Source organism: Pituophis catenifer, unplaced genomic scaffold, assembly GCF_029215685.1.
Source record: "Pituophis catenifer annectens isolate HBS135680 unplaced genomic scaffold, rPitCat1.0.hap2 SCAF_4, whole genome shotgun sequence".
Classification (NCBI taxonomy): Eukaryota; Metazoa; Chordata; class Lepidosauria; order Squamata; family Colubridae; genus Pituophis; species Pituophis catenifer.
The window spans coordinates 114,936,668-114,951,536 of record NW_027256884.1 but is presented as its reverse complement, the minus strand read 5'-3'; the positions used below and the strand labels follow the sequence as shown (position 1 = coordinate 114,951,536).

Here is a 14,869-nt window from a genome sequence, read left to right as displayed (position 1 = left end):
AATGTACAGACAGGTGCATTACGTTTGTGTGTCAGAAAAGACTACCCTTCATCCCAATACCTTTGAATTATATGGTTTTATGATGAAATAGATTATCATTGGCCTTGCAAAGAGTGGTGGATGCTATATCTTTGGATGTAATAGTTTTCATTCAGAAATCTCATTTAAAGCTCCATTACCTCTGAGGTTTTCTTGGATGGAAAACTGGTGCTACTATCTTACATGATGCATTCAATGAAATCCCAGAGGCACTGAGTGTTTTGGAGGAGGCCTTTATTGAGGCTAAGCCAACAATGTATTATTATCATAAATTTTAAAAATTCACAGAAATAAATGGCGAGAATATACAAGACATTTGGAATAGAGTATCCATACTGCCTACCCAGTGGCTTCAAGTTCTACGATATAGAAAATCACACAGATGACCTTGGAAAAGAAATGTGACAACTAGAAACTGGAAAACATGGCTTAAATTTGGGAAAAGAAGAGCACATTAGAAAGAATCTTAAACTGGCTCTACCTTAATTCTCGCAGGTATAAGAGGAAAGGAATAAAAACACAGTTAAGCTTTCAAGATTAATATCAACCCTTCAAGATAGAACAGGTCAGGAAACAGACTCCACAAGAAATACTAGACTCATACTGGAATCCTACTTTTGAATACGGGCTATAATACTGGAATGTTTTTGAGGCATGGTAGCTTAGTGGCTTAATGATGCTGGAGATGGTCTCTGCTCCAGAGGTTCAAGCCCTAGCACTGCATGGTGCGGTGAGTTCCCATTACTTGCCACAGTTTCTGCCCACCTTCCATGTTCTATGTGAGTAGGTAAATGGGTACCACTTCTGTGAAGAGACGAGTTGGTGCTCCGTGCAGACAGTCTAATTCCTGACTAGTCTGAACCTTCCCGATTGCAGTGCCGGTTTATGAGAGGGACTAGAATGATGCTGCAGGTCTTTCTTTCTGGTATGAAGCTAGCTTGCCCTCTTGTGGTGCACCATGGGAAGTGTGCAAGCATGTACCTGACAGAGCTGGTAAATAAGCGACCAAACTAGTATAGAATAGAATAGTACTAGAATGCACTAGAATAGTAGTCTCCTGGCTTATGTAACAACACCTGACGATGATGATGATGATGATGATGATGATGATGATGATGATGAATGTAACAACCCATGATGATGATGATGATGATGATGATGATGATGATGATGATGATGATGAATGTAACAACCCATGATGATGATGATGATGATGATGATGATGATGATGATAGAATGTTTTAAAACTCTACTCTCTTTTAAAATTTTCTTTTTCTAACCATCACATTCCTTTTCGTCTCTATGGTTTTTTACAGTTTTATATTATAGTTATAAACTATATAGTTACATGTAAAATATATCAGTATATAAAACCCTTTTGTGAAATGCTACTTGCAACAATTTTAAACCTCAGTTAAATTATTTTACATAGAATGATGTCCAGGCCGAATACACACATGCTTTGCAGCTGTTATTTTGCCTTCTAAGACAGGAAAAAGGTCTTCGTAATAAGCCTTTTGGTTTTTAAGATACTTTTAAAAATGGTGCAGTTTATTGCTTCAGAAACTAAGCTAATCCTTTTGCTCATAGTATTTTCCCATGCCTAATAATTAAAAGTGAGCTATTAGAAAGTGAACTATTATTAGAGCCGTGGTGGCACAGTGATTAGAATGTGGTATTGCAGGCTAATTCTGCTAACTGCCAGCAGTTCGATTCTGACCGGCTCAAGGTTTACTCATCCTTCCATCCTTCCAAGGTCGATTAAATGAGGACCTAGACTGTTGGGGGCAATATGCTGACTCTGTAAACCGCTTTGAGAGAGCTGTAAATCACTGTGAAGTGGTATATAAGTGGTATTGCTATCAGAAGATAGATAGACAGACAGACATGTTTTTAAAATACTAGCCACCATGTAATTCGCTCTTTTTTAAACAAGCAAATTACAAAATAATTACTTCAGATTTCAAAACAGACTGCTGTTGTTAATTGTTACAGTCTCTTAAAATTTAATTGACTATAATTGCTTGTCCATAGATGTCTGGAATACCTGAATTCAATGTTTATTTGAATACACTAGTAAAATGAATATATTAATCTGAAATTACAAATGACTCTAATGACCACTTTGACACTGAACACTTTACTTCATGCTATCTTTCTTGTTGAAGAACTGCAATTACTGCCATAATATAGCAGGAACTGATAAATCATTGAAAGAATCATGCAAATATGACCAAGCTCACTAGCATAAATAGAATTTTTTTTGCGGGGGGGGGGAAGAGAACACTCAGATCACTCATAATTATCTGGGAAAAACATTTCTAATCTATGTTGTGACACATGTAAAGGGCATTTGATTAATTTGCTCTGTCTCAGAAAAAAAAAGCAGCAATGTGGGGAGTTACTATGCTAGAACAACAAATTATATCGTTTATTTAGTGGTATTATCACTTCAATGGCCTTTCTCCCCATGATTCAGGATGGTAGGAATAGAATAGAATAGAATAGAATAGAATAGAATAGAATAGAATAGAATAGAATAGAATAGAATAGAATAGAATAGAATAGAATAGCCAAGTGTGATTGGACACACAAGGAATTTGCCTTTGGTGCATATCTCTCAGTGTACATAAAAAGAAAAGATACATTCATCAAGAATCATAAGGTACAACACTTAATGATAGTCATATTATAGAAAGGAGAGAGGAGGAGAGCATAGGAAGAGGAGAGGGAGGGAGAGCAATGGAAGAAAGGGAAAAAGAGAGGAAGGAAGGGTAGGGGATAAGAGTAGAAAAAAAGGTGAGTAGAGGGAAAAGAAGAAAGGAGTGGGGGAAAAGAACAGGAAGTAGGTTGAAGTAGGAGAGGAGGGAAGAGAAAGTAGGAGAGGAGGGAGGGAAGGGAAAGAGGAGAAGAAGAAGAAGGGTTGTTGCGAAATGAGGGAAGAAAGGATAGAAGAGCAACTCCAAATGTAATTAAAATGCCTTATTTTAATGCTTTCTTTAAGGAAAACATGTATATGTAGGATTAATTATGTATAAGAAAATGTACATTTTATATTATGTGTATAAGAAATAAAACTGAAAAACTTTAAAAAAAAGATAGTCATATTAAAGTCATATCTTTAATAAGAGCATTTTTATTAATTTATCTCAGCCTCCTTTTCCAGTTTTGTCATTTGCAACAGACATTCAACAGTAAAACTAGAAAGAGATTTATAGAGCAAGTAAGACTTGAAAATTTTCTGGTGTTATTAGGCTAAAAGGTTTTATCTGAAATCAAACGTGACAAGGAATATTTAAATAGAAATGACATGTTTGCCTTCATCTTGGATAATGAACTTTTTTTTATAAGGGAATAATATGGTTATCTCAATTTAAATTGTGCCATACAAATTCAAGAAAAGAATAGAATATGATTGATTGGAAAATTGTCTGGTTTTAGGCAAAGTTATTTTGAAGGAAGACAGTAAATTGTTGGAAAAAATGCTATATGAAGCACTTGGTTTTTTTCCCCCCCATTAAGTTCTTATGAAATACGAAGTGTATCTATCCTAGGATTGGAAATATTCAACAAAATGCTGACAAAAGATGTATGTGACACATTCCTAAGGAACATACAAATGGAACCTAAACATTTTCCATAGATTGAAATAGTGATTTAAAATTTCGCTCATATTTTACTGCCAGCCCAAAAGTTTCTGTATTAGAAACATGCTTTGAATAAGGTTGGATTTTAGATTATTGATTTTATTTCATAATATTGGAGAGATTGCTATATAGGTAGTCCTCGATTTACAGCAATTCGTTTAGTGGCTGTTCGAAGTTACAAATGCACTGAAAAAAGTGACATGAAATTTTTCACACTTACGACTGTTGCAGCATCCCCATGGTTATGTGATCAAAATTCAGACACCTGGCAACTGACTCATATTTATGACGATTGCAGAGTCCCGGACTTCATGATACATTTATAAATGGTTTTCATTTTACAATAAATACATTGCTGTAAAATTCAATTTTTGGAGCCAATACCACTGTTTACAGACAGTATATTAAGTTAATAAGAGGAATTTATTGTAACCGTTTTAGCCTGTTTTTAAAAGAAGAAATTTATATGGGCGTGATATATATTTATAAAAGTTATGTGGCTTTGTGTTTTTCATAGCATATTCCAGGTTCAAAAGCAACATAAACTATTGTTTCATCATCATCATCATTCTAACCATTATTTATTTATTTATTTATTTATTCATTCAATTTATATGCCGCCCTTCTCCGGAGACTCAGGACGGCTTACAATGTGTTAAGCAATAGCCTTCATACTTTTGTATATACCTGCTTAGTAGGGCTTTCGTCCCCCCCCCAAGCGGTGTTCTTCTTTATACAAAGTCAGCTTATTGCCCCCACAATCTGGGTCCTCATTTTACCTACCTCGAAAGGATGGAAGGCTGAGTCAACCTTGAGCCTGGTGAGATTTGAACTTGCAGTAAAGCAGCTGGTGCTATTTAACAGCACTTTAGTCTGCTGCGCCACCAAGGCTCTACTGTCCACTGCAAGATAAAAGCCTCTTCCACATGTTTCCAACCAATATTGTTTATTAAACAATAAACTACCCTGTTTCCCTGAAAATAAGACCTCCCCTGATAATAAGCCCAATTGGGCTTTTGAGCGCATGCACTAAAATAAAGCTTCCCCCGAAAATAAGCCCTCCCCGAAAATATTTAAACACAGAGCTGGAAATCAGGAAAGACGGCAAGAAGAGCCCCCTCTTGCTCCATGCGCCCCAAAATAATAAGACCTCCCTGAAAATAAGGCCAATAAGGCGCTTATTTCGGGGCTCAAAACAATATAAGACAGGGCCTTATTTTCAGGGAAACATGGTATTATTTATTTTTTGATAAGATGATTCATTACCTTTCATTTCCTACATAAAAATTTAGTGACTTATTTGCTGTATGTCAAATGGTATCATGTGTATTATGTAGCAGAATGATCCATTATTTATGAAGTTGAATATATGATACAATTATGTTCAGTAAAACTTATTCAGAGACAGACACAATACTGCAGTGTCCATTTAAGAAAAGCTGAATATATTTTATGGTAAACTAAGAAAATTATGTGTTTGCCCAATGCAGACACATCACAAGTGGTCATTTTCAATTTGTAACTTACAGTTCTGATTAATTGGCTTGGGTTCCCTATGTCAAATCCATTTGTTTTCTTTTTATACAAAGCTGTATGTGTTGGCATGCGTGCTGGCAGCTTTTTGACTGGCATTGATCTGGTTTGTGGATCTCATTCCATTGTGAATTGAGGTGGAAGGCATTTATGCATAATACATTTCCTTTCTGATATCTCCCTGATTGGGATTTATGAATAAAACAAGGTGTCCATTCCCTTCACATGATTGCCAGTGTATAAGAAATTATTTTTTGAACCATATTAATAATAAAGCCTAGCAACACCAAACATATCATGTTCCTCGATATCATTTTTGTCACATTCTTGATTTGCAAAGTAATTTATCCAATCAGTTTTGAACTATGTTGTCACTTGCCTCTATGGTCACAGTCCTATGTGTTATTCCATATTAATTCTCGTTGAATTCCTCTGAAAATGCTGGATAGGCACTTGAATGTGTTAAATTAGCTAGATTTTTCCCCTCTTAGCACACATTGCTGTTGTCTTTCTAGAATTGGGTGACTAAAGCAGAAAAACAGACCTTACTTTTGGATACTCTTGACCTGTCAGAACTCTTCCATCCAGATACCTTTCTGAATGCCTTAAGGCAAGAGACTGCAAGGTAGGTGAATTGGTGGCTGTTGCATGTCATGTATGAGTCTCTCAGTACTACTGCTTCATTTGTTCTCTCATTTTCTCACCTTCATTGCGTATAGAAGACTACACTATAGGATTGTCTTCTGTAGGAAGTCCAGTTGGTCCTGTCTTGTGTCTTCTGTCTTTATGTAAAGAACATTTTTGGTGGCAAAACTTTTCATCTACTTCCATAAAATGTATTTTGCCACTAATACTGTTTGCTTTTATTATCCTCTGTAATCTCTTCTATTGATGTTTACCTTATTTCATAATTTTTTTAAAAAAAACATTGAGTCCTTTCTAGTGAAAAAAAAAGCATAGACATTTCCTAAAATAAATCAGATGTATTTAACTTGTTAACCTGATGACAAATATGATGCTTTAGGAAAGAGATTTTTCAAGTCTGCAGCTCAACCTTCATTTCTAATAACATGATAGTCTTTCTAGAAGTAAATTTAGTGCCACAAAGTATTGTGTACAAGCAAAATTAAATACTAGCAATGCCAAAAGATTCTGATTTCTAGCGTTAGTGCAATGTTTTTTTTTTAAAAAAAAACTGAGAATAGCATTCAAAGAGACATTAAAGGAATGAAAATTATAAGAATAGAGAATAGCTTGACTCCCTCTTCTTTGTGGCTCTGAGACATTGGAACACTGCTATCATGTCACCTCTAGTCCTGCTTATTCATAAACAGTGTCATATTCTTACTTAGCATAAAATAATATTGAAGACAGTACAGCATCTTATTTTCATTAATCCAAATGTTATATTATTTTATTGAATGCTGCATTTTTCTTAGCAGTGGGAGTGGGGTGGATTGTCTGGTTCACTTAATCAGCAGCTGTGTGTTATCTTTTAATGTATGGAGATAATGTATGGTTTATTTCATTTCAAGCAAACTATTTATATTTTCATTTTATTATTCTGTTCCAGAGTAATGGCATGTTCTGTGGATAGTCTGAAATTTACGGCATCCTGGAAAGGTCAAATAAGAGAAGCAAAGCTCCAGGTTCAGGTAATCAACCTGCTGAAATTATACTTGCTGAGCCTTCTATGACTTTCTAGATCTATAGTCAAATATTTATTCTTTTGTTTCATGAAATGCATAGCTCATCCCATTCAAACCTCAAAGAGAACCTAAAAGAATATTAATTAACTGTTAATCTGTTATCTGTTAATATAATTATATATTACTTAACCTGTCCTTTGCTATTCTATCCACCTTGCTCCTTCTTTTTTGTTTTCTGCTTATTTGTACCCTATGACTATCATTAAGTGTTGTACCTTATGATTCTTGACGAATGTATCTTGTCTTTTTATGTACACTGAAAACATATGCACCAAAGACAAATTCCTTGTGTGTCCAATCACACTTGGCCAATAAAGAATTCTGTTCTGTTCTGTCCTGTCCTGTCCTGTCCTGTCCTGTCCCTTCTTTTTCATGAGAATCAATGATCTCTTAAAGTTGTCTGTACACTTTCTAAAAACAAATGGTCAAAATTCAGTTCTCTGTAACATCTTGTTTTTTTTCCAAGTCATGCTATGCATTTTAGAAAAAGTCTGACCGAGGAAATAATTGGAGTGTGAGGAGTTTTCTAAAAAGTGAGCAATTCCCAATAGCAACATTTTCAGCTTAGCTAGCAGGGATAAAATTATTTAGAAGGTGTTTAAAAATTCTCTTTATCTCTGGCTGGTAATAGAAATGGATGAAGTTTGTACTTTACCAAAAAGCTATCTAATTTGTCCTGCTGAACACAATGAACAAATAGACCAAAATAGATTTGGCCTACATTTTGCAAATCAGTTCTTCAATTAAAAGAACTTTAATTCTTTTACTTTAAGTTCTTTTACTTGATTGAATATTGAACCTTAAGTACCAAAAGAATCTTGTAAAAGATTTGCAAAAATATAGAAATTAATGTTTCAGTCATTTAGATTTCAAATACAACATTACTGTTTGACCTTTAAAGGTCCGCTGTCATTTCTAGAAAAAAATTTGAAATGCATGTGCATATTAAAGTAGGCACACTGAACCAAGTTTACAACTTGGCCCAGAAATATTATCATCCTTGAAATGGTTGATTAATTCAACCAATAGCCTCAAGACCTGATTATGAGAATAATTTCTTCTGGAAATGACAATGATAAATTTTTGATTCCGAATCAATTTGTATATAATTAAATCTTATTTAATGACATTTAGATTTGCTTGTAAAGAAACCATTACCCAACAATGCATGTGAAAATGCATTTTTTGATTTATTAACATAATCTCATGCCTCTTGTGATATATCGTAAACCATTGGGAATTGAGGAGGAAATGTTTTGAAGAATATTTTAAATGTTACGAAGTCAGGGTTTAGGGACCTAGTAAGAAGAAATAAAGTCTGGATACGTTTAATTGTTGATTTAAATATACATAATGTTTAAAACTTGGATATGTGCATCCTAAAAAAAGGCACAGCTTACAATTGGAACATGTGAGGACTTACAGTTTTTCCAGTAATATATCACACATTTGTCTGAAATAATATGAAATCTTATATGCGTTATTTAAATTATTTAATAAGAGCTGAATTCCTGTTTCTAATATAGCAATAGTTTATTTTTTTTATGGTGGTATTCAGTAATCCAATACTGTCTAAACTATGGGAATAAATTTCTAGATAGTAATGTCAACTCACGAAGCTTTCCTGACCTGTTCCCAAGTTGCCATAGGCAGGGGGATGGGAAATTGCGCCTCACAGCTGCACTGAGGAATTCGCACATCAGTCAAAACAAAACACATCCTAGCCAACTGAAGCCAAGACCATCTCCACAGAGACATGCAATGGCCGGAGGGAGTGACTTACACGACCTGCAAAATTGCTTCATGGGGATGATACACCTTGGGGGGAGGGGGAAACAGGGTCAAAGGCAAGGCGCAAACTGGGTGAAGTCAGAGCTGGCTTCACTTGGTTCGTGCTGACATGGCACTCCTAATAAACAACTGGATTTTTCTTGAAAATTGGCCTGAGGCTCCTGCTTTTATTAGGGCATTGGTCGGAACCTTGACAAGTAATACTATTGCAAATATTTTTTCTTCTTTGCTTTGATGTCCACCTGCCCGTGCATATAGTTAGTCTAGAACAGGGGTGTCAAACTCACATTGTCATGGCATCATCACATGACATATCATGACTTTTTTCCCCTTCACTAAACCAGGCGTGGGCGTGGCCAGCGCATGATGTATCTGGGCCGCGGGCCGCGAGTTTAACAGCCCTGGTCTAAAATATGCAAGTTTCATGTTTACAACGAATTAGATAGCAGCAGGGGCCTGTATCTGTATTCACTTCTATTATTCCATGCTTATATCTCAGGAAACATTTGGCCAGGACTATCTGCCCATCACTTCTCCCAGCCAAAGGCAGAAGAGAATGATCAACCAAGGCTTGAGTTAAAACTAAAATATCAAGGAATCTGCCTCTAAGATTGTGAGAGAAAATTGAAATGCTGATGCTCAAAATATATTTGGGATTAATACAGATGCTGTAGTCAAAGTTATCATTGAATCCTGCAGATCCATTTTTTTTCACTAAAACTAAAAATAAAGCAATTTGCCTTGAAATATATTGCTATTAAGATTAGTTCCTAAAATCAAAATAACAAAACCAGAGGTGGGTTTCAGCAGGTTCTGACCAGTTCTGGAGAACCGGTAGTAAAAATTTTGAGTAGTTCGGAGAACCGGTAGTAAATATTCTGACTGGCCCCGCCCCCATCTATTTTCTGCTTCCCAAGTCCCAGCTGATCGGGAGGAAATGGGGATTTTGCAGTATCCTTCCCCTGCCATGCCCACCAAACCACACCCACAGAACCGGTAGTATAAATTTTTTGAAACCCACCACTGTACAAAACATGTTTCTCATTGCACTATGGTTCCAACAGAAGAAATAAAGTGGACAGTATTTCTTCCAAGGCTTTGTTTCTTCATGAAGTTAAAATCCCTTTATTTGGCTTAAAGAGAGAGAGAGAGAAAGAGAGAGAAGAAAAAACACTATTGACCTATAAAAACTATTATTTGAAAGCTGTCAGACTTCTAAAAAGATGCCATATCTGCTCTGGGATTTATTTCTTCTCTTTCTCAAGCATTGTTAATAAATGTTTATGTGTGTCTTACTGCTCTGGTCTATAACTCTAATATATTGATACCTGCTGCTGACCTAAGTACTGATGCCAATAATATTTTTCTCTACCACAATAAAGAATACAATTGCAAACTATAGGAGACGTGTTAAAAAGCATCGTTTTCAAGTAACAATCACCTTCCTGCTTCTGTAATAATCTTCCATAGATATTGTTCTTTACTGGAGCCATCTGGGTTTTAACTTACCGGTATGTCAAAATACAATATAGTCATTGCTCACATTTTAGCCAAATTGAATATTTTGTGTTTCCATGACAGATCAGTGGCCTTCAATTGGAAGGCTGTAGTTTTGATGGAAATCGACTTTCTGAAAACCAACACGACTCACCCAGTGTTTCAACAGTTCTGCCTTGTTACATGGCCTGGATTCCTCAGGTACTTTATTTCTAAGGGCTCAAAATGATAAGCTTGCAATTGCATTTTTTTTCAATACTAGGTTTTCAGTAATTATCTGATACACTCTTCTTCCTCTTTTTTTGAAAACATCAAGTAATGACTCCATTCTTTGTAGTTTTATTAGTGGATTGTCCATTTCTCAGAAAGGTTTTTTTTTTTTTTTAATTACTATTTAGTTAGTGGACTTGTAAAAAGAGATGAATGGAAAGTTCATGTTTCTTAAAATAAATCTGGATAAATATTTTAATCCCAATTCATAGTCAACTGATTTAGCCATCAAAAGGTTTTCAAGAAAATAGCCAGTTTTAAGGTATTTTGTGTAAATGTTTTGCTCATATTCAAATTATCATATTGCCTTTTCTGGTGGATTTGCACCTGTGGAATTAGCCTGAAATAGCAAACCGGTTTGGTCTTGTAGTTAAGGCACCAGGCTAGAAATCAGGAGTCTGTATGTTCTAGACCCACTTTATGCATGAAAGCCAGTGGGTTGACTTTGGGCCAGTTACCCCATCATGTCAGCCCATCATGTCATGACTGGGCAAACAAGCCAGTCGTTCACCAAGTTTTGAATCAAAACTTGGTTGATTCCACCCACCCCCCAAAAAAAACCAAATCTAGATCAAAAAAAACCAAAACTAGCCTGGAATAAATTGATGCATATTGAAATCATTCTGACAAAATCCTGAAAATTTTCGTAATATCCCTGCTGCTGCGAGGATTGAAAATAATTTTTCTCAGGGTAACTTCACGTGCAAAGTAGAAGAACAATGAAGATTAGGGGACTGGAGGCTAAAACATATGAAGAATGGTTGCAGGAATTGGGGTGACATGATAGCATTATTCTAATATTTGAGGGGCTGTCACAAAGAAGAAGGGGTCAACCTATTTTCCAAAGCATCTGAAGGTAAGACAAGAAGCAATGAATGGAAACTAATCAAGGAGAGAACCAACCTAGAACTAAGGAGGAATTTCCTGATAGTTAGAACAATTAATCAATGGAACAACTTCCCACCAAAAATTGTGGGTGCTCCAACACTGAAAGTTTTTAAAGAAGAGATTGGACAACCATTTGTCTGAAATGATACAGGGTTTCCTGCCTGAACCAGGGGGTTGAATTAGAAGACCTCTAAGGTCCCTACAACTCTGTTATTCTGTTACTTATACTTCTGTTCAGAAGTAATCCAAAGCAGACTAATTTTTTTCCTGTCAGCTACTAACATAGCATGAGTGCACATGGGATAAGGTGGTTTGGGGCCCACTAGCTTTCATATAAACCTTCTGTACCCTCCCAAAACTTTGGAGAAGAGTTCATTCAACACTGCCACCAGCTACTTTTTTTCCAGAAAAAAATATATTTTCTGCCCTTGTTTACTTAGAAAGAGGCAATTGGCAATCTTCCTTCCTTCAGACGCTGATGAAATGGAAAGACATTTCTGGTCCTTTTGTTCAGAATGACTGTCACTGATTCTTTAAGAATGCAAGTAGAAGAAAAAGACCACACTAGAATGTAGTTGAAAAGATCAAACAGGGAAAGAACAGAAAGGAAAGGAAGAGTAATCGCTTCTGAAAGGATTGGTTTTCTTTCATACAAACAAGTAGACAAATTCTTACATGTGTCAAACCCAACATACCTGAGCAAGATTCATGAAGCAAAAGCTACACAGGACTCAGGAAGGTATCTTTAATACATGTCTTGGGTAATCAAAGAATCATGAAAACATGTAGGAGGATTTTCCTCTTTTTATTTATACTGAGTTAATTAAGTCTCTTTGGAACAGTTTTCCCTTTATTTTTACTCTTAAAATAGAACGAAGAAGAAATAAAGGGAAAAAGCTAAAACTGAAAGTAAGGGAGCAATACTATAATGAATATTGATTTATTTAAGATGCTTTTTTAAAGATTTCTGACCACTTCAGTTAAGATATTATTTATAGGATAAGCTGCCAGTGTTCAGGTCTACTTTCATTCCTTAAGTCTACTTTCATTCCTTTCCCAGTGTCTCTCATATCAACACCTCCTTTCATAGTCACAAAAGGAAATTGAATCTATACCACATCTAGCTCTATTGGTCCCCTGCTCTCCAGTCTGGGTTTTTGAAGGTTCTTGTTTTCTAATCTGACTTTCACCAACCTGACAAAGAGTCAGACAATAACAGAGAAAAATAGCAAGTGTAAAATGGAGCCATTCCTTAAAACTCTCCCCCTATTTCTCCAGCTACACATTTCATCAAACACATGCTAAACTTTCTACATTGAAAAATGTATGAAGAATTCCATACAGTTAATTTAGCAAAGAAAATTGCTCATACAATAGAAATCATTTATTATATAAAACATCAGCATAAAAATATACTTTTTCCTGAGTCAGTTTTATAAAATATTCACATATTCTCACATTAGCCTCCAGAACAAACATAACTACTGCTGCCAAGTTGTCAGAGTGACAAACGAACAAATACTGTTAGATTACAGTTCAGCAATTTGTCTACCTACAAAAACTAAGCTTTGTGTGCATATTTCATACAATCCTAATTTTTACAGTTTTCTGGGATTAATGACATAGTTCTCCTCATTAATTAAATTTCTCAGGCCTGTGTGAATTGAATCCTATATGAAGAGGTATTTGTTTAATATTTATGTGCTGCAGTCATTTGCAAAAATGTGCGGTTTTAAAAAGGGTTCAGAACACACAACTCAGGTGAAATAAAGTTTATTACAACATTAAAAAATAAAATTATTATATATTAAAAAGACCCCATATACAGGAAATACCAAAAAATCAGGCTGCATAGTTTATTATATAAAGTACATTAAATTTTTGAATTGGTTGCCATTTTCTTACAAACCTTTACTCATGTGTGCATGACTTTTGATTATTCCTAAATACAATAACAATTTTTTCTGGAAAAAATTAATGAAGTTAATAATGTATATTACGATTGGCCTACAGGGCCAGACCTTTGGTCCAGTGGTGAAATCCAATTTTTTTTACTACCAGTTCTGTGGGCGTGTCTTGGTGGGCATGGCAGGGGAAGGATACTGCAAAATCCCCATTCCCTCCCCACACCTGGGGGAAGGATATTGCAAAATCTCTGGTATTTTGCTGGTGGTATTTGCTGGTTCTCTGAACTACTCAAAATTTCCGCTACTGGTTCTCCAGAACCTGTCAGAACCTGCTGGATTTCACCCCTGCTTTGGTCCCCCTCTTGTAATATGAAGCCATAGAAGAAGTAAAGCTTATTTATACATCACACTGACACAGGAAAGGTTCTTTAAAGAAACCAGTCTTCAGCAGGTCTTAAGGCCATTTCACGGTTGACACCAACCAGATATTTTGAGGGAAAGCATGACGATAGAGATATTTTGAAACCAAGTATAGCGGTAGGGAAGCCTCGCCTGCAAGTAATTTCAAAGATAGCATTCTGTAAATCATAGTACAAACAACAGGATATCCTCTGATTATCTTATCCTGATCTGCATGAGGATAGGGAATTTACCAAGCACTGGTCTAAACTTATTTTGGACCTTATAAGATGAAAGCAAAATGTTGATGCTTGCTCAGAAGCTAATAGGCAGCCCTGCTGTTTCTTCCATGCAATGAGTATTGGGTAGTTTGGCCCTCCAGTCCCTCACTAGCTGCAGCTTCAGGATCACTCCTCAACCCCATCCCAAATTCATTTTAGAAACCTGCTATGAGATTATAGATAGAATTGTAGGCTATTTCAGGGAATGTCTTTGACTACTAAACCTGTTTATACAGAATTGAAATGATCACAATTAAGTTCTAGTCCTACGTCATTAGGACCATGCAGAACAATCCTGCTACATTTTGATATCCCCCCCCCCTGAAAATAAGACCTGGTGCCTTTTTGGTGGCAAAAAAATATAAGACAGGGTCTTATTTTGGGGCAAACACAATGTGTGTGTGTAGTGCGTGTAAAAATGATTGTAACCGTATCTTCTTATTCAAAGGGTTGTTTCTTTGTCGACAGAATGCTTATGGGCCCTATTCTCCTGAAGAGTGCATCTCTTTGCCTGTTTACACTAGTGCTGAAAGGGATTGTGTGGTGACAAATATTGATGTCCCATGTGGAGGGAATCAAGATCAATGGATCCAATGTGGCGCCGCTTTATTTCTGAAAAATCAGTAAGAAGAAGCTGCTGCTAGCCATCAGGTTTGATTACTGTTGTCTTAAAAAAAGAGTTTATGTTTTCTGTGATAATTTAAAACTAAAATGTGGGAAATCTTAGACTTTATACAGAACAGTGCTTTTAAATAGTACACTGTGGATTTACAGCAAAACTAAAATGTTAATTAGCATTTATTTTCAATTGACAAGCTGAGAAAACTAGCTGAAAACTTACATAGTTACCTGAGGTGGGGGTTTTTTCCATTAGAGCTTGAATAGTTCAGTGAATTATTCCCACCATG

General features: G+C 35.8%; 1 protein-coding gene across 2 annotated transcripts in view; it reads left to right on the top strand.

Moving 5' to 3' along the window:
- Positions 1-14,643, top strand: part of DYNC2H1 (dynein cytoplasmic 2 heavy chain 1) — a 152,252-nt gene extending 137,609 nt beyond the window's left edge. For both annotated transcript variants that reach the window (XM_070943969.1, XM_070943968.1), the window contains exons 86-89: positions 5,735-5,844; positions 6,793-6,874; positions 10,301-10,417; positions 14,430-14,643. In XM_070943969.1, coding sequence (XP_070800070.1) covers positions 5,735-5,844; positions 6,793-6,874; positions 10,301-10,417; positions 14,430-14,588 — 468 coding nt within the window. In that variant the 3' untranslated portion in view covers positions 14,589-14,643. The remainder of the gene's footprint in view (positions 1-5,734; positions 5,845-6,792; positions 6,875-10,300; positions 10,418-14,429) is intronic.
- Positions 14,644-14,869: the final 226 nt, after the last annotated feature.